This window comes from Pistacia vera, unplaced genomic scaffold (assembly GCF_008641045.1).
Source record: "Pistacia vera cultivar Batoury unplaced genomic scaffold, PisVer_v2 Contig198, whole genome shotgun sequence".
In the NCBI taxonomy this organism is placed as follows: Eukaryota; Viridiplantae; Streptophyta; class Magnoliopsida; order Sapindales; family Anacardiaceae; genus Pistacia; species Pistacia vera.
The window spans coordinates 34,501-55,228 of record NW_022195999.1 but is presented as its reverse complement, the minus strand read 5'-3'; the positions used below and the strand labels follow the sequence as shown (position 1 = coordinate 55,228).

The following is a 20,728-nucleotide window of genomic DNA, read 5'->3' as shown; positions in this document are numbered from 1 at the left end:
CCAAACTATTATTCAATGAACACTCATGATCCACAAAACAAAATCTGGTAACTAAGTTTATAACTATTGTGATGATATAAAATTGAAAGCTGATCTTTCTGAAACTATGCACTGATAAATGATTTTAGAATATTGTAAACTTTATGTTGATAACTGAACTTTAAACTGAATATTGTAGCTTTTACTGATACAGAAATCTCTAAGTTGATATCTTATTTTGAAAACTGTGGCTAATACTGAAAGCCCTCTTAATTATTCTAAAAACTCATATTGAGACTATCGTTCATAGCAGATTCTAAAAACTGAATGTGATTTTGAACATTCTAAAACTGACTCTGATGTTAATAACAAAAAACTCTCACCGCAACTAGTATCCTTGGGGAAAACTGTCTTACCTGGTGGGCATCCCGCACACAGGTAGAGCAAGGGATGTACTTGTCATACTCGGCAAGATCTATCACAAAGTATACTAACATCGTTTTGTTTTGCAACCAGGGGACTGCAGTGATAGCTTCCAAAATCAGAATAGCCTCCAAAATCAGAATAGCCTCCCAACTTAACTTATTGCTCATCCATTTAGGCCAATAAAAGTAAGCTGAAGCCCAGAAACTGCGTCATGTGACAAGTACAGAATCTCTCTTAGTAACAATTTATGTTATTGATATATAAACAATAACATGTTCAAAATCATAATCAGCAATCATGTTTGGGAATAGAAGTGTATATTCCCAGGACAATCACCTAGTATTTTTTTTTTTTTTCCCTTGAAGTATAAATATGAGGAACCGCACTGGGCAATTCAATGACAAATCAGACATTGATTGTAAACTTGTTTCATTAACCACATTTACTTTCTGCTTCAAGAACATGAATGAACTTTCAGCGATTGATCAATATCAGTCGTTCCTTCATTACTTTGGCTTATGATGATCAATGGGAGTAACAGAATCATAAATTCAAGTATTAGCCAGCATGGCTAGGAAATTCAAGATCTGCTTATTAAAAGAAAAAACAGTCCCAAAGTGTTGTGATGTGCTTTAGAAACTATTTTTAATTGTCTAAAGGTCGATTTATCTGTTGGTGTCATTAGATACAACATTAGAGTAAAGAATTCCACTAAGACAAGAAATACCATTTTTAGGTTGAAATTGAGAAAAGAAACTTACACTTTCATGTTTATCTGTTGGTGTCATTAGATACAACATTAGAGGAAAGAATTCCACCAAGAAAGAAATACCTTCATGGTGCCTTAATGTTAGACAATCCTTTCTCTTCCAGCATTATAAAATCTACTATAGATGGAATCTGATGTCTGGTACAGATTAATAAAAAAGAATAAAATAACTTGACGTGAGGTATCTTTTGATGGAGAAACGGGTATGTGTTGCTTTTGTTTGTGGTTACAAGTTTCTTGTACAAAAAGTAAAACACAAAAGTTCGTTTTAACTTTTTTGTCCCCCAACTCTTGATGTATTAAACTCTATATATTCCTGTTTTTTTGCTGTCTTCTTCAAGTACCATTTGCTTTCCTCTCTGAATACTCTTTGAGGTATTTGTTTTGGTTAAGGTTTCTTACTATGCTTTGGTAGACTTATAATTACCTCTCACCTTGTCCTTGTGTGATGTGTTTGCAACCTGATGAGTACTTGTGCGTAAGTTATTGTCCTGAAGATATGTCTTCATTGTTGAAACTTGAGAGGAGCTCAATTTCAACATGGTAATGTTGTGCATTGTGAAGCTTGCTGTGAGGACTTGAATTTCAACCAAAGAACATAGAGTTGTCGTGTGGAAAACAGGAAGTGTTTTTGCAATTTTGGTTATCTTGCTTTGTATTTAAACTCATAAGTATTTCATAGTGAATTTCCTTCCTCTGGACTTGGTTCCATGGATGTAGGCATGATACCGAACCATGTAAAAATGGGTGTGTTTTTTACTTGCTTTGATGTATGTTTTTCTTATGTTTCTCAAAACTCAGATGCTCTAAAATTTTGAACAAACAACCCATTCTGCATAAGTTTTAATCATTTGGTAATCTTTTAAAACTTACACTATCTAACAAGCTGCATAAAGGATTCAGCTGTAAGAATAAGCCAATGACAGAATTTTAAATAGAGCTCCAAGTTTGGTGACAAAAAAATGCTCTGCTTCTGAAAATATTTCTTTCCTCCACCTGATAGGAAATTAAGTGTTATTCGTGATTATAAACCTTTCAAAAGACCTTATTTCTAGGATAATCAATATACAACAAACCTTTTGAAGAAAACCGAACCAGAACTCACACCGATAACAAAAATGAAGGATGTTACTGAAAATCCTCTTCTCTACTTTGGTTGATGACTGTTTGCTATCTGCTCCAACAAATAAATTTACGTCAATATGAAATAAATTTATTTCATTGTCAAGTGAGTTTGAAATTAATGAAAGATGATACTGTATATAATGCCAAATGCCAATTACCTGGTTTTCTTACTAAGGCTAAAAAGTTTTTTGACATCAATATAGGCATATGCAAACCTCATTTACTGAGTGGTTTAATGTAAACGGAGAAGTTATCTACCAAGCTGCATACAGGATTCGACCATACGAATAAGCCAATGACAGCAATTTAAGTAAATTTCAAGGCTCCAAATTTGGTTGTAGATATATGCTTTACTTCTGAAATATTTTCTTCCTTCCACCCGACAGAAAAATATATTTTATTTGGGCTTGTCAACTTGATCTTAAATATTATATGCTTTTGGAATTAAATATAAAATTTTTATAAAGGAGTGAAAGAAGAAATCACATGTACATCACAGGTCTACTACCCTTTTGAAAACTTAAGGATGGCCTCAAAATTTCAAGGAAGGAAGAGGTTTGGAATTTGAGAGATCTTGGGCCAGTAGTCTTCTGTTCCCTCTTTGCATCGCTCTTTTAGAATAGGACATTGTTCAATATCCAATTTATTCAGTGTTACCCTTTGAAGAAGCTGATCTGGTATTGCCTTCAACTTGGAGCACCGAAACAATCTCAAGGAAGCAAGACATAGCATGATTGAAATATTTTCTTCTTCTTCTTCTTCCTTCTCTTAAATCCGGCATTCCCATTCTTCTACAGCTCTGAATTGGAGCAATTTCAATTTAGGGAAGAGAACAAGTGATGAAGGTGTGGCATCGCTTTCTATTCCCCAAAATTCATTACCCAGTCTTTGCAAACTCCTCATATATAATAGAAACATGCATTCAAGCGATGGCAATTTTCCTAAAGGAGGCAATTGCAAACAATTTTCTAAATCCGAGAGCATCAAATACCTCAATTTTGCTAACGATATCATCCAGTTGGGAGAAAGCGTGATGCCTCTGTAGTAATATATTCTTGATGTTTCTAAATTTGGAGGTAATTTTAAGGCTTCAAGAAGTACTTCATTATCCTTATTTATCCCCTCCCTTTCTCTATAGGTATCGAAATCTAGGTTCAAACTAAAGAGTTTTTATTATTAGTAAGTACTTCTATTCTGTCAGTCTCACTCAACATTTGTCAATTTACTCAACCCTCTTATCCTAAGATTCCCTTGAAGATTATTCAAGTCTTTCAAACATTCAATTATATTATTAGCTTTCCTTTCACCACCATCACTGTCACCACTTACGATGAATTCACTTAATATTATTAGACAAGTTAACCTCTCTAATCCTATTGGTATGTATCCTAAAAACTCGAGTAATACTATACATACAATATTTTTATACAACATGATGTGGCAATAAATAATTGAGTGAAAATTTATTTTTAATTTAAAATCAGACAATCATCTTTTATCACATCATGTTGTATAATAAATATTGTATATGTAATATTATTCTAAAAAATTAGTCCCCTTATCTAACAATTGCCTCAAGTTATCAACTCACCCATCCCCTCAAGGATTTCCTTCATGATTAGCTAATCATGTTTTATAATGTCAAGAAATTAGCTCATAATACTTTATATATGTCGTGATATTAATGTTCGAAATCACCTTCATCTCGATTCACAAAAGTCCAAAAATACTTTAACAAAAGGTATACCAAAAAATGAATAAATCATCACAACTTGCCAATTAATTGATATTAGTGACCAACAAGATGATCCAATGACTTAATTTAGTTATAATTAGAGGCACATAATTAATGAATTTGGCTAAAGTTCATTCATTTTCAATAAATAGCATTGATTTAGTTTTAAGAGTAATTATGCAAATATAATTTTTGTATATAAACTCAATTTGTATTGATTTATTTTACACTAAATCTTGTATTATTCTAGTTTTAAAGCCGATAAAAAAAAAAAAAAAAACACTGATGGTATGCATAAATTAAATTAAGTTATAATCTCACCTAGCCTTATACATGCCCACCTTCGTTTTCTTTGAAATTAAGCATATAAAAGAAAAAGATGTGTGACACTTGCATATATGGTGGGATTAATTAATTAATAGGGCAAAGGAGTACCCACATAGACACCCCATGATTAAAAAAGTATGTGACAAAGCTGACATGAATGGAATAACACTAACAACTAATTCCTATAAATAAATTGTGTAATTATTATGTGACATAGGCCCTATTGTTCATTAATTTTTGTTATATATGCATTGACTTAAAGTCAGATTAATTAATTCTATTATTCTACTTTTGACACCTAAACCTAATTGATTGAGTTTGTGAAAAGGATTTTCTTCATCGCTTGTTTGTGGGACTTATTTAAGCATATGCATTGGAAATGAAATTAATGGACTTCATAGAACAGTTTCCCTACTAGAAAACCAGTTTATTTATGAGTTGATTACAACAACTATATGTGTTAAACTGATTTATAGAGACAAATTGTGTTGCTATGCAACAGATTCCCTGTTTTCATTAATTTTTGTCTAATTAATTAATTAATGGCAAAAAAAAAAAAAAATTGCAAACCCTACATACGAAGATCACATTTTGCTTTGTAATTAAATCTTCTCTTACCTCGCTCTCTCTTTTTTACTTGTTGTCCCTATTGATAACTTTATATAAAGGTTTTTAGGTTATTCTTATCACCTAATCAATTAACTATATTTAAAGGTTATCTTCTTCACTTTCTACCCAAATTTCAAGAAAAATGGAAGTTAATCATGTTTTATAATAATATCAAGAAATTAGCTCCTCATGCTTTATACGTGTCGTGATACTAGTGTTCTAAATCACTTTCATCTCGTTTCACAAAAGTCCAAAAATACTTTAACAAAAAGTATTAAAAAAAAAAAATTTCATCACAACTTGCCAATTACTTGATATTAATAGCCAACAAGATGATCTACTTACTTAATTTAGTTGTAACTAGAGACACTTAATTAATGAATTTGGCTAAAGTTCATTCATGTTCCATAAATATTACTGATTTTAGTTTTAAGAGTAATTCTAGAAATATAAATTTTGTATATAAACTCAATTTGTATTGATTTATTTTACATTAAATCTTGCACTATTCTAGTTTTAAAGCTGATATTGAAAAAAAAAATAATAATAATAACTCATAGTATGCATAAATCAAATTAATTTATAATTTCACCTAGCCTTATACATGCCTACCTTTGGTTTCTTTGAAATTAAGCATATAAAAGCAAAAAGATGTGTGACACTTGGACACATGGTGGGATTAATTAATTAATTAATAGGGCAAAGGAGTACCCACATAGACACCCCTTAATTCAAAACGTATGTGACAAAGTTGATGTGAATGGAATAATACTAACAACTAATTGCAATAAATAAATTGTGCAATTATGTGACATAGGCCCTGTTCTTCATTAATTTTAGTTATATATGCATTAACTTATAGTCAGATTAATTAATTCTATTATTCTACTTTTGAAACCTAAACCTAATTGATTGAGTTTGTGAAAAGGATTTTCTTCATCACTTGTTTGTGTGACTTATTTAAGCATATGTATGGGAAATGATATTAATGGACTTATTTAAGCATATGTATTTGATCAAGATTCTCACTTGAAGAATCTACAAAAAGAAAAAATTACAGCTAAATTTCTAACTTAAAATTGCAAAAAAATAAATAAATTGTCTTTTAATGGATTCTTCACGATAGAAAATGTAATCGTAAAATTCTAAAAGATATTTTTAAATTACGAAATCATTGCTCAATTTTTATTCTTTCCATGCACGAAAGCATAGTGACTATTATTACTAATTAATTTTTCAATTAATCTGAAGTGGGGGAGGTTCTAATTAAGAGTAATATTTTGTAGTTGACAACCAAAATTTCTGTTTTTTTTTTTTTTTAATAAACAGAAAAAAAAAATTGTATATTAAGCTTAATTTGTTTTTGAAACACCCATGAATCAGCAATAAATGTATGGTTAAAATTATTATAGCCCAAAATGGAATTAGATTATATCATTTGGGCCAAAACAAAAATAATTTCACTTTGAAACCTTAAACCATATTAATCAACACCTTTTGATTTAACAAAAACACCTCTTATATAAAAACTATTACACATTAACTTAGAGTCATTCATTGAGCTTTTTGAAAAAAAAAGAGAAACTAACTGAAATTAAAGGGAAAAATTGAGATTTATAAAGGATTTTGGGTTTCCGATCGAACGCTTGGGAGAAAGGGAGGGAAAAAAAGCGTTTTGTAGTATGCAGATCACATTTTGCTTGTAATTAAATCTCCTCTACCTCGCTTTTTTTTTTTTTTTTTTTTTAATACTGTTGTCCCAATTGATAACTTTAACAAAAGTTTTAGTTATTCATCACTTAATTGATAATTTAATATAAAAATTGTAATTAAATCTCCTCTTACCTTGTTTTTTGTTTTTTTTTTTTTCTTGTCCCTGATTGATAACTTTAACAAAAGATTTTAAGTTATCTTATCACCTAATTGATAATTTAATATAAAAATTTTACGTTATTCTTATACCTAATCAATTAACTATATTTTAGGTTATCTTTTTACTTTCTACTGAAATTTCAGGGAAAATGGAAGTTAATCATGTTTTATAATATTAAGAAATTAGCTTTGATACCTCGTTTCACAAAAATCAAAAAATACTTTAACAAAAGAATAAAAAAAAAAAAAAAATCATTACAACTTGCAGATACTTGATATTAGTGGCCAACAAGAATTACTTAATTTAGTGTAAGTAGAGGCACATAATTAATGAATTTGGATAAAGTTCATTCATGTTCAATAATAATATTTGCTTCGTTGGTTGGTTTTGGGAATACTACTTTAGTATTCCCAAAAAAGTTAAACAGTAAACACCCAAACTCAACAAATATTATTCAACTTTATTCAACATTTTTTAAACCCCCTAAATTTGTTAATTCAATTAAATACCCCTAAATATTTTTAATGTTTTTGTTACGGCGACTCCGGTCACCCTCCGGCGGTGGTGGCCGGCTGTCCGTATTTAAAGGTGGATTGGAGGTGTTTTAGTTAACTTTTAATGTTTTATTATAAGGGGTGTTTTGTAAAAAAATAAACATAGGGGGTATTTTATTAATTTGTAAATCCTACATCGTAATACCCGCCCAATTCAACTTTTTTTTTAACTTTTTTCAAAAAACTTTTCCCAAAAACACAAAATTGGTTTTAAGAGTAATTCTACAAATATAATTTTTTGTATATAATCTCAATTTGTATTGATTTATTTTACACTAAATCTTGTATTATTCTAGTTTTAAAGCTGATAAAAAAAACTTAAGGTATGCATAAATCAAATTAATTTATAATTTTACCTAGCCTTATACATGCCCACCTTTGGTTTCTTTGAAATTAAGCATATAAAAGCAAAAAGATGTCTGACACTTCGCATATGGTGGGATTAATTAATTAATTAATTAATATGAACATATGGCTACATTGAGAAGTTGCTAAACAATGCTGTTATATTTACAATTCGGCTGGGTTAAATTGAAAAATATTTGTGGATTGGAAATGGTGTTTGCATGAGTGGAGATAGTTAGGTTGTTGAGGGAAAGATTAATTTGATGGAAAAGCATGAAATGTTTTCAAGAATTTCTTTTTCTTTTGGAAGTTCCCATACATCATTCATGTTAGCCTTACTATATTTTTGGTTGTCTTAGCATTTTACAAGAATTGAATTGGCTATTTTCTCTAAACATTCACGGTGTAACGTGTTATATATTGTGAGAAGTGTATGTATATGGTTATGTCTTTTATAGAAGCAACTATGAATTAGTGCTTAAAATAGGTGAAGTTAGTAATATAAATAGGAGTTAGTTTTACTTAAAAATGAAACATGTTATTTTATTAGATTATATTCGCATACACTCGGTTGGAATGTGCATAGTCATGTATTGGGAACTCGTTGCCTTGTGTTTGAATGCTGAAATTGGGGGTGTATGATAGTGTTTAATACGTGTTGTGGTTGGTTTTATAGAAAGGAGTTTGGGTTCGGTTTGATTGAGGTTGGAGATATGGGCTGGATATTAAATTATAATAAGATTCTAATTTAATTTGTGTTGAAGGGCTTAATGGAGTTGATGAGCTTAATTAAATTAGTGGAGTTAGTTTGGTGGGCTGGCCTAATTTAAAGTAGGCCCAGATTAAATTGGTTTGGGTTTTATTGTCATAGTGGGCCGGCTTATTATTACTTTAAGGCCCAGTTAATTTTGGGCTGTTGGGGTTATTTAAATTGGTGGGGTTCATTGAATTAAAAAGGCGAATTTGAAATGGCAACCAATGGTATTCGAAAATCTGGTACAAGGGTTTGGATTATTGTGTCTGGCACAAGTTGAGATGATTGTATACTCAATTTTGATGATGGGTGTATCGGTTTAGGTAAATTTGATATGGCGACCCATGGTATTTAAAAATCTGGTACGAGGATGTGGATTATTATGTTTGACATGAGTTGGTACGATTTAAGGTTTGACGGTATCCAAAATTATATTGGGTTACTGTTCCATCATTACATGAGCATTTATGGTGTTGTATGACAAGCAAACAGACTTTTCACATGCAAGTTTTAATGATAAAGCTATTTTCGTAAACAATATTTACTTATTCACTAGGTTTCTAGCTTACTGTTTTATGTTTTTTCCACAGGTTTGCATACAGGGTACATGAGGCGCATGTTACACATGGTTGGCCTACAAATGCATATTCATCGGCATGATATTTGTACATTTAGCAGCACTCTGATGCAATGTTTTTGTAAACTGATTTCTAATGCTGACACTTTCAGAATTATATTTCTAGTTGCACTTTTGTCATTAAAGTTTTGTAAACTGTTTTAAAAAAATTCACCCTCCTCTTGGGATCTTGAGTCCCTCAGAGCAACCAGATATGACAAGATAGAGAATAGGCGGGAGGGGGCGTGACACAACTCATAAGGGATGCAACAAAGGATGTTGTAGTAAAAGATGATGCCATTTTCTTTCAAGAACCTGTAACTCAACAATCGAAAAGAAAGTAAACAATCTTTTACAACAATGTCACAATCCAAAGCATTCATAAACTATAAGCCATATAAATTCTAATTGAGCTCAAAATAAAAAACATTGTCACAGAAATCGTTTATCAAAATCTCCCATGTTGAAATTAAAAACATTTTAACCCTTCAAAACGAAAACCAAACACATTTTTTCCCCATATTTTCGCAGCAACCAAACACATTCCAATATTCCACTCTATCACAAGAGAAGTAAAATCCCATTAGACTAACACAGCAAGTTGAGTTAGTTAAAAGGAGTTTTGTCTCACTATCAAACCAAAAGAACATAAAAGTTCAAAAGTTTCTCTTCTATTATCTCCAGTTTAACTACAAATTAAAGCAACAAACAAAAACGCATAAATAGGTTTTGGTAGAATATTGTCATCCACTTCGAATAAAAATGGAATCTCGAATTGCCAATGGCATCTTTCTTTGTAGACTTCTCTTAAGGTTTCTCTTTTCATTTATGGTTCTTATAAAACCATTCATTTTCAAAGCAAGAAGTGAAAAAAGAAAGGTATATACTATTGCAGTTTTGACTGTAAAAGATCCTTCTCAAATCTGGATGATAAAAGGATCTTCAAAAACAGCTCATAAACAATTCATGCCTAACTGTATGCCATTCCAAGATTGTCTTGTTCACTTCCCACCGTCAAAAGCCTGTCTTCCCTAACGAGCCTAGCTACCATTTCAGAAGATGGATAGCACCTGTTTTTCTTTCTATAGCTGTTATAGCTTCAACTTCTTTCCAATAGCTGGAGCTTTATTTGCTAACAGGAAACTTGAAGCCTGCAAGAATTATGAATGTGTGAAGAAGAAGAGTTCCTGGAAAGAACCTAATTAATAACATGAAATATCATAAGGATACTTTCGTACACGCATATTATTTGAGGAATATAGAAAGTTGACCATAAAGTAGAGTCAATCAAGTGTTGCAGGATTACAGCTCATCAACGGATTGATAGCAATAGTATATATATGTAATAACTTCTTCAGCATTACTTCACGCAAGACAGTTAAGAAAAGGAAATGGATTCAAGGCTTTTTGAGGCAATTGCCAACAATTACAGAGGTGCCTTCGACAATTTAGTTCAAGACAATGAAGGAATTCTGGAACAGAGAACTGATTATCACTTGAGCACCGTGTTGCACCTTGCCTCAAGGTTCAGGCACTTCGAATTGGTGAAGGACATCATTGAGTTGCATCCTGAAATTGTTGAAACTGTGAACAAGAAGCTTGTCGACAAGGTAGAGCAGATGCGTTAATGCTGCTCCTGGAGACTAAGCCGTGGATAGCTACTATGCTTAACTATGAAAATGAAAGTGCATTTTTCATAGCTTGTAGACAGGGGCATCTTGATGTGGTGAAGCTCATGATGAATCAGTCTTGGCTGATGGACTTTGAAGAAGATGGGATTGATCTAAATGCTCTACATGTTGCCCCAGCAATGGGGCACACAGGTAATAACTGTATTCATTTTTACTTTGGAACAAAAGTTGGAGCTGATCAACTTGTTTTTCTGAACTCATTCAAGTGCGTTGTGGAGCAGACACTGTTCAGAACATATTGGAGGTGCGGCCAAATTTTGCTCGAAAGAGCAACAAGAATGGATATTCTCCGTTGCACTGTGCTTGTAGCAGAGGATACTTGGAGATAACAAGATTTTTTTTGAGGCTTGACCAAGACCTTGCTCTGCAATAAAATGACAAAGGTTATACCCCATTGCACTTGGCAGCCATACATGGCAAAGTTCCAATCCTTGAAGAATTCATGTTAAGTTCTCCCACTTCCTTCCAGTACCTGACAAAAGAGGGAGAAACAATGTGTCATCTTGCTGTAAAATTCAACCAAAATGATGCACTTGTACGTCTGGCAAATTTCTTCACATCATCTGATCATCTCTAGAGGAAACTATCAAGTATTTAAGTGGAAATGTTTCAGGATTTCAGATAAAGAACAAAACATTTTGCATTCTAATTGATTTTAATTGATAACATGATGTCTTTATTTTGAAATGATTTCAGTTAGCCATGTACATTGTGAATACAACAAAAGAGATTATAAACTGCTGCAATAATAAAGGACATACGGTACTTGAAATTCTTGAACTGTCTCCAGGTAATGCAGAAAGCAAGCAGTTAAAGAAAGCCGTAGAGGCAGCTGCTGATAAAAGTACAGAGTTGTTGCCTCTCTTAGCAGGGGCACAAGAAACTAATTCACAACAGCAGACACTTGAAAATTCCAAAGATATACTTGAGACAAAAAGCAGGAGCCTTCTTCAATATCTGATTGATATACGCAAAGTTGTGAGCTGCCCTTAGACTTCGGACTCGGCTACCAGCCAGAGGTTGTGCCTACACCAAGCTCAAGCGTGTCAGCAGAATCTTGGAAGGATTCAGGTAAGTGTGAAATAAAAGAAAAATATAGAAGTCATGACAGTAGCCAAATAAAACTACAGATCTAGAAGAAAAAACTGGATATGCTCACCACCCAGCCTCGACACAAGTGCATTAGCAAATCTTGTGGTTTCTTGCCCACACCAAATATGGAACTAATGTCAACAAAGGATTTACTCGAGGTTCCATCCTTTGAGAAACCAGAATTCAAGATGAAAAGCCACTAGAACCAGTGTCTTTAACAGAAGCCAAGGATTTGTGTGATCTGAAAGAAATCAAGACCGTGAGTGATAAACACAGGAGAGAATTGAACCAGCTTTCTAAAAGTCGCAATAAAAAGCAAAAAGCAATATGGGATATACAGAGAGGCCGTACAAAATGCCAGGAACACAATTATAGTGGTGGCAATTTTGATTGCCACAGTTACAGCCACCACTTGACCTTGTTGGTGAGTACTAACAAGGTCAAGTGGTGGCTGTGTCATTCATGGCTATTGCTTACATTGCTGCAACAACGGTGACCATGCCACATTGTATAGAATCAGGGTGGATGTTTGAGGTTCTACTGGCTATCATTGTTGGGACTGTAGGAACTGTGTTCATGTATCTGGGACTTGTGCTGACAAGACATTGGTTGAGGAAGTTGAAGTGGAGGGAAGAGAGAGGTCAGAGGAGGAGAGCAACTGCAACCATTCAAGGTAAAGCTCAGTCACAACATGACAGAACTAATGCTGCAAGAGCAATCTATTCAGAATCCACCATCTCAGATGTTGACAGTTCCACCTCATTAGGATATCATGCATATTGAAAGATTTTAAATCCACAAAGAATAATGTCAAGTCTTTCTTTTCTTTTCATTTGGAGAAGGCCGAAAATCGTGTGTCAAACAAATTAAATAGTTCTGCTAACTGCTATGCCAATATTTACGAGGAAAAACCTTTCAGAATTATATTCTTCAGTTCTTCAATATTGCCTAGAATTTAGCTACAGGCAGTGATTTAACAAATATTGAAAAAGTTTAAGTGAATAGAAATAAACCCGGAGCAAAATGTTAAACTTAGTTTGAATCCCTTTCTCCAAATTACGAGGAAAGAAAGATCAACTCACTCCAATATTTTGATTGAATAACTGCTCAATGAAAGCTCCTTTGCGAGGGCTTGGAATTTGCACCATTGCCTTCCTTGAATTCTCCGTGACCTTTCCAAGGAGGCTCGACAGGACTTTGCTTGCGGATGGAGAAAGGACTTTGCAGGTGGTTCCTCTCTTCTTCAGCTGCTCACACTCTTTCTGTTTTATCTCTTGTAGACCACAAAGCATAAATGCATGACCAATAGCATTAAAATTTGGAATGGTAAAAAGTATGGATAGTAAATCAAAGACTATATAAAATGCCATGGTCCAATATGTTAGCTGCATGGTTCCAGTGTTGTCCCTTGGAGAAGACGCCCAAAGAAATGAACTTACCTTGTAGTAACATGATTGTAATTCTTCTTTTGCTTCCCATCCTTCTCATTCCGTAATGTGGAGAACTTAGATAGGTAAGACACGCGTAGAATGAGCAATTATTTCATCTGGTATAGTGTATTTCCTTGATCCTTCACATGCACCAAAACAAAAATATGTACACCAACTTTCCTTAACAAAGAACAAAAAGTATTTTAATATCAATATAAGCATTAACACACCTCAATGAGTAATCAAAGGATTTTATATAGTGAATTTCGAGCAAATGAAGAAGCTACCTACATGATTGATCCCTCATAAAGAATACCCAAATTATGGATTTTTTTTTTTTTAATTACTGCTTTAGTCTAGTCTGAATCTATTTTTACATTGTGCTATCCTCTTGCTTGTGAGCCACAAAACAGTCAAAGCACTTGGAATAACAAATCTGTGCCGCCTCTGAAATGAATCTACCCCTGTAATTAATAATTCAAGAATTAAAAATGACATGATTTCTTATTTCAGGTGCCAACATATCAGATACATATTCAAACTTTGTGGCAGTATCAGCAAACTTACATATAATTAATAATTAGATTAAAAATGTTATGTAGTTCTTAGAGATTAGAAATAATAACAAAGAGCATACATAAATACTACCTGTGGCTTGTGCGTTGACATATAAAATCAATTTGGATGTTAGGGATGTGAGAGATTTTGGGCCACGCCAGTCCAATTTCCTTATTGTACTGTTATTCTTGAATAGGAGATTCAGTTATCTCTAATTCCTTGAGTGTTGTCCTCCGGTGAAGGTTGTCTGGCAATATGCCACTATCTGTATAATCACCTTTTTCTTTGGCAATAACATCTAATTTTTATTTGTTTCTTCTATCTTAACCACAATGTCATTATGTAAAACAACTTCCTTGAAGCAAAAGCAAAGAGAGGGAAAGAAGCAACACACCTTCTTCTTAGGATCAAGAGCCTCCACACAAGCTTATCAGCAAATCTTTCAGTTTCCTTTCATTAAACACAAGTTCTTTTTAGCAACATTGTCTATAAATTGAAAAAAAATGAATAGTACAATGCCTATTATCAATAACATCTAGTATGAAATAGAAATGTAGATCTCATGTCAGCTCACCAAGTTGAACAAGACATCAATTGGACATTTGCTTCATCAGATGCGTTTTCTGTTAATTACAAGAGATGATGTGAAGTTTGCGTGATTGGCCAATAGTATCATAAGTAAATGATAAAGAATAGAGAGAGGTAAACAAGTATAACTAAACAATTTGTTTAGAAGCATTAGAAAGCAGAGGCAATTAAGAAAAAGGAAATAGACTCAAGGCTTCTTGAGGCAGTTTGCAACCATGATATAGCAGCTTTTGTGAATTTAGTTCAAGGCAACAAAGGAATTCTGGAACAAAGAACTGATTATCACCTGACCACGGTGTTGAAGCTGTCGTCCAGGTTCAGGCACAACCAATTGGTAAAGGATATCATTGAGCCGCATCCTGAAATTGTTGCAACTATGAACAAGAAGCTTGAGACTCCATTGCATGAAGCTTATTGTTAAGGGAAAGCCGAAGTGGAATGCTGCTCTAGGAGACTAATCCGTGGACAGCTATTAAGCTTAACCATGATAACAGAAGTGCATTTTCGTAGCATGCAGAGAAAGGGTATCTTGATGTGGTGAAGCACATGATGAAGCAACATGGCTAATGGAATTTTAAGAAGATGAGGATGATTTAACTGCTCTAAATGTTGCCACATCAATGGGACACACAGGTAACACAGAAATACATTGCACTGTGCTTGTAGCAGAGGATACTTGGAGATAACAAGATTGTTCTTGAGGGTTCACCAATACCTTACTCTGCAATACAATGAAAATGCTTACTCCGCATCACCCTTTGCAGAAGTGATGCTAGAAATCATGATGAAAGCAAGCAGTTTAAGAAAACCTTAAGAGCAGCTGCTGGTAAATTAAAGAAGCAAAGAATTGGCAACTCTCTCACCAGGGGTCACAGAAATACATTCTCAACTGCCGATGCTTGAAAACTCCAAAGGGTTGATATGGGCAACAGTGTGAAATGCCCTTAGACTTCCAACTTTGCAAGCAGCCAGGACTTGTGCCTGCATCAAGCTCAAGTGTGTCAAACAAATCTAGAAAATTATCAGAAAAATATGACAGTTGTGACAGCACCCTAATGAAAAAACATATCCAGAAACAAAAACCGGATATGCTCACCACCTGGCCTCGACACAAGCGTATCAACAAATCTTGTGGTTTCTTGCCTACATCATCCATGGAACCAATATCAAGAGAGGAGTTGCTTCAGCTTCCATCCTAAAGAAACCAGAAATTCAAGATGATAAGCAATTAGAACCAGTTACCTTGACAGAAGAAAAAGATTTGTGCAATCTGAAAAAATTCAGGACCTTGAGTGATAGACACAGAAGAGAACAGAGAAAACTTTCGAAAATTTTCCCGAAAAAGCAAAAGCTATATGAGATATACAAAGAGGTACTTCAAAATGCCCGGAACTCAATTATAATGGTGGCAATTTTGGTTGCCGCAGGCACAAACCCTTGTGGTTGAGTCCTGCAGGAGGGGCCATTGAAAGGGTTATCAACAGTTGGCAGAACAACTTTTAAGGTCTTTACAGTAAGCAACAACATTGCATTTTTCACAGCTTTATGCATTGTTGTTGTTTTGTGGATGGCTTGTCATCTTTCTGCATTCACATCTTTACAGTAAGCAACAACATTGATTACTCACAGGGTCTTGTGGATGGCCTTTTACTTTATAGCTATTGCTTACGTTGCTGTGACATGGGAAACCATGCCACGTTGTAGAAGTTGAAGATGGATAAGTGAGGTTCTAAAGGCTTTCAGTGCTGGGACTGTTGTAACCATGTTCATGTATTTGGGACTTCTTCTGTAAGCCTAATCATCTTCTCCTCTGTTGTAGTGCAAAAAAATTGAACTGAGACAGAGAAATATTTGTTTTGGGGTTAAAAGTATAAAAAGTAATAGTTGCACTTAAAAAGTAAATCAATAATTTATGAAAAGTTATGCTATATATTTCATCCTAAGCTATGATAAGAGCTCTGTGGATGAAATATCATTGTTGGTTTAAATAACCTTTTTAACGCCCCGCCCCACACCCACCACCCAGGTAAAAGGTAAAAAGAAGCTCAATATTTGTACCTGCTTCTGGCTGTTCTGAAAATCCAGGTTATTATTTCTCGGTTAACTGTCAAACTTCCCTAGTATATTACCTCCAAAAAAATATAATTAACATAAAATAGAAAGCTTATGGAGAAAACTAAACCAGAACTCAAATAGATGATAAAGTGAAAGCCATTACTGCAAATCTTCTTCTCTTCTTCCGCTGCTCACATTCTGTCTTCTCTGCTGTAGACCACAATGCATTAAATCCTGATTACTAGCACTGAAATCAGGAGTGATAAGAAGTATGGATAAATCAAAGACTCTATTACCTGAAGTCAGACAGGTAAGAGAAATGAAAACCAGTACTTCTTTAATTAGGTATATTGTATGACCTTGATTCTTGAAGAAATGTTTAATGACATCATGTTAAAGTTGCTTCTGCACCAAAAAAGAAAAAAAAAGGACAAAAGGGACAAAAAGGAAACAAAGAGTAATTTAATATCCATATAAGCATAAGCAAACCTCAAAGAGCCATCAAGCTGCATGATCAATCCAAAGGAAAAATGCACCTTTTGTAACTGCTTTTGACTAGCCTCAAACTGCGTACTTTCTTTTCTCCACCTACAACAAAATTAAGGATGTTAGTCTGGGGTGACTATTAAGGAAAAAATTATTATGAAACAGAGAGCTGGTCACCTTGTGCTACTGCTATCCTCTGTCTTGTAAGCATTGATCCAAGACTAATAAATTTGTACCTCTGAAATGAATCTACCCCTGTTACATTGATTGAGTATTAATTAAAGCATTTTAAGTAAATTTCGTAGCAGAAATAACCGTACCCGGCAACCTTAACATTTACAATAAGTAATTTGTTAAAAATAATAATAAGATGGAGTGATAGAATATTAAAGAAGAAATTGAAAAGATAAGTTTTGTAGTGTTGGTCCAAACAATAATTTGATTAAAAAACAAAAAAAAGTAATGTAGTTCGTAGATTAGAAGTAATAACAAGGAGCATACATAAGTTATTACCTGTGGCTAGCGGGTTGATGTTTGCAGCTGCCGTTTGACCTAATTATCGATTTGGATTTTAGGGATGTGAGAGATCTTGTGCCAGTCCTCTCCTGTTCCCTCTTTGTATCGTTCACGTAGAATATTACACGCAAAAATGTTCAATTCTTTGAGTGCTATTCCCTGGAGAAGGCTGTCTGGAAGTGCCTTTAATTTGTGGCAGGAAACAATTCGCAAGGTAGCAAGACAAGGCATGAATTTAATATGTTCCTTATCTTCTCCCTTCTTTGCAATGTTGTTGTCCCACTCTTCACATTCGTTCATATGCCAAAATTCAAGTTTTTCCAATTTGGGGAAGAAATAAGAGGATGAAGATGACGAAGAGGTTCCACTTTCCATTCCCCAAAACACATTATCCACTTTTTTCACATTGTTCATTGAAAATATATATAATCTTTCAAGGGATGGCAGTTTCCCCAATGGATGCAAATTCTCACAATTGGAAACGTTGCGAAGAAATAAAGACTTCAGCTTGGTTAATGACGTGATCCAAGTGGAGGGAAAAGTGTTGCCTCTGTAGTATTCTATCTCCAGCACCTCTAATTTTGGAGGTGGTAGTAAGGCTTCGAGGACTAATTCATAATCTTCACATGATATCCCTCCTCCAGTAGTTATCAACTGGAAACTTCTCCTGTCTATCCTTTTCAACTTATGAAACAGCAGAGTCAAACGAGTGAGGTTTTCCTTATTCGTAAGTACTTGGTTGATTTTACCATCACTCGCAATTTTCACAAATCCCAACCCTCTTATTGTAAGGCTCCCTTCAAGATTATTCAAAAATTTCAATCCTTCGAGACTACATGCTTTGCTGTCATTATCACCTTCACTACTTATAACGAATTCGCTCAATGTTTGAAGACCAGTTAATTTCTCAATCTCTTTCGGAATGTAAAGTAGTCCAACACAATCATTATTTTTTAATCGCCTCAAATTTACTAATTTCCCAATCCCTTGAGGCAATTCAACTATAGAAAAACAACCAATAATGACTAAAGTATGCAAATTATATAATTCGCACAAGCTTTCTGGTAATTGTACTATATTTTGTAAACTCAAATCAAGATATCTTAAATGAATCAATTTTTTTATATCTTTTGGAATCTCTTCAACTCTACATTTCGGGAATTTCAATGACCTTAAACATGTCAATTTACATAAATTTTGTAAAACATCACCGGACAATGCATTATAATCTCTGTCATCACTAATCATGAGGAGACTACGTAGACTTTTGACACTACAAATGGACATTGGAAATGAAACCCCTTTATTAACTTTTAACATTAAATGACGAACATTTTTGTTAGAAGAGTTTATAAAAGGATCCTTATCACCAATATTGACTTCTATAGCAAGACATTCACCGTTACTCAAAAATAGCGCAAAGTCATGCACTATATCATGCATCTTATAACCCGATATAACATCTTCATATTTTACAAATTCTTGTAAGAAAGATCGTGTAGCTAAGTGATCAAAACACTCTTCACCTATTGTCTCTAACTTTGCATGTTTTTCTAACTCTAAATAACCTTGCGCCATCCATAATCTAATCAAATCGACTTTATCTATATTGTAATCTTTAGGAAAGATAGCACAATAAGAAAAACATCGTCTTATTATGGATGGCAAATCGTAATAACTCAACATCAAAGGGGAAAAAAGACCTTTTTCTATCTCCTCGAATTCCCAGAGTTCACTATCTAAAACACGTTGCCATTCATCTCTAGTCCTCTTACACTGCAAAAGACGCCCAATAGTTTTTGTAGCAAGAGGTAACCCTTTGCACTTCTTTACAATTTCCCTGCCAATTTCTTCTAACTCATGAGAAGGTCTTTCAAAAAGAGCTAGCTTTGTAAACAACGACCAATTTTTCCTCATCAGACAATTTATAAACATTGATAATATCTGAGTTCATTTTTTGTGCAACAGACTGTTTACGCGTGGTAATTAAAATTTTACTTCCATGGAGACCGTTCTTCAAACAATGATAGAATGGTTCCCATTTATTGTAATCTTCATTCCACACATCATCTAAAACAAGGAGAAATTTCTTGTTTTTGATATATTTCTGAATTTTTTCAATAAGAGAATTAAATTCTACTAAATTAGAGGAAGAGTCTTCTAAAGCTTCAAGGATAGCTTTGGCAATCCTAAATTCATCAAAAGAATCTGATACACACACCCAGATTCTTTTAGTAAAAATTTTCTTCACCTCATCATCATTGTAGGCAAATTGGGCAAGAGTTGTTTTACCCATTCCAGGCATCCCCACAATTGAGATGATGTGAAGGTTATTTTCACTACTACCATCACACAACTTCCTTATTAAAGTTCTCTTCTCATCATCTCTACCACATATTTCAGACACATCAAATACAGAGGTACTATCTATTCGCCTGGGTCTCTCAATAGTTGGACTGAATGAATAATTATCTTTTTGTTTGGCAATTTCATCTAAATTTTCATTTATTTCTTTTATCTTGCTAGCGATGTCATGACGCAGAACAACTTTTCGGACGCCAAAGCAAGAGGAGGTAAAGAAGGAACATACCGAAGCAAGGTGATCAGCAAAAAGAGCAAGAGCGTTTTGATCATCATGACCTTCCTCGATTTGCAGTTTCATCATTGCAGTATGCCACTCATCCAACACATCTTCCACGTCGTAGGATGCATCTTTGAGGTTACGTAGCCAAACTCTTACAGCTTCATCCTTCACTTGCTTTTGCTCTGCATCAACGACCACAGCTTGAATGGATCGAAGATTACTCTTAATTTTTTCTACTTCTTTCTCAACACCCACTACTAGCTTCACCTTTTTATTTATCTCTTCAGCAGCAATTGAACCCAGCTGCTTCAAGGAGCCATAAAAAAATGCTTCTGCAGCCATGGTAAATAAGATTGAATAAGTTGCAAAAGAGAAGAAATTACTCAAGTGCTCAAGTATTGTGATAGTGAATGCTGCCATCCTTTCGGTACTTATATATACATCATGGAGGAAGTCACATGTGACATTTCATTTCTAAATTAATTTCCAATTTCTATGGGCCATGAAAATAAGAAATAAACCTGAGAATATACCTGTATAAGCAAGTATTTTAAATTTAAAAACCCAAATGAAGTCTGTATAAGGACTCTTCATATTTTAAGGCAGCAAGTATACC

At 33.8% G+C, this 20,728-nt stretch overlaps 2 protein-coding genes across 31 annotated transcripts; one reads left to right on the top strand and one right to left on the bottom strand.

Annotated features, from left to right (window-relative positions):
• Positions 1-9,602: 9,602 nt before the first annotated feature.
• LOC116128221 (putative disease resistance protein RGA4) lies at positions 9,603-20,487 on the bottom strand. 30 transcript variants are annotated; one of them, XM_031413916.1, is made up of 18 exons: positions 17,526-19,461; positions 17,190-17,267; positions 17,063-17,114; positions 16,823-16,931; positions 16,530-16,736; positions 15,759-16,305; positions 15,568-15,666; positions 15,335-15,452; positions 14,758-15,192; positions 14,458-14,506; positions 14,278-14,333; positions 13,335-13,789; positions 12,978-13,168; positions 12,373-12,553; positions 11,963-12,136; positions 11,565-11,829; positions 10,351-11,275; positions 9,603-10,263 (listed from the first exon to the last, which is right to left on the bottom strand). In XM_031413916.1, exon 1 carries the CDS (start codon positions 19,443-19,445, stop codon positions 17,565-17,567), a length of 1,881 nt encoding a protein of 626 aa, XP_031269776.1. In that variant the 5' UTR covers positions 19,446-19,461; the 3' UTR covers positions 9,603-10,263; positions 10,351-11,275; positions 11,565-11,829; positions 11,963-12,136; positions 12,373-12,553; positions 12,978-13,168; positions 13,335-13,789; positions 14,278-14,333; positions 14,458-14,506; positions 14,758-15,192; positions 15,335-15,452; positions 15,568-15,666; positions 15,759-16,305; positions 16,530-16,736; positions 16,823-16,931; positions 17,063-17,114; positions 17,190-17,267; positions 17,526-17,564. The 30 variants fall into 30 exon arrangements, with proteins under 30 accessions (XP_031269776.1, XP_031269805.1, XP_031269785.1 ...); XM_031413945.1 differs by lacking the exon at positions 9,603-10,263 and adding an exon at positions 20,119-20,487 and having other exon boundaries at positions 10,329-11,275; positions 17,526-19,368; XM_031413925.1 differs by lacking the exon at positions 9,603-10,263 and adding an exon at positions 13,974-14,148 and having other exon boundaries at positions 10,329-11,275.
• LOC116128241 (ankyrin repeat-containing protein NPR4-like) lies at positions 10,740-11,796 on the top strand. The gene is made up of 4 exons (XM_031413965.1): positions 10,740-10,935; positions 11,025-11,102; positions 11,211-11,338; positions 11,500-11,796. The coding sequence occupies exons 1-4, from the start codon at positions 10,740-10,742 to the stop codon at positions 11,794-11,796; spliced, it is 699 nt and encodes a 232-aa protein (XP_031269825.1).
• Positions 20,488-20,728: the final 241 nt, after the last annotated feature.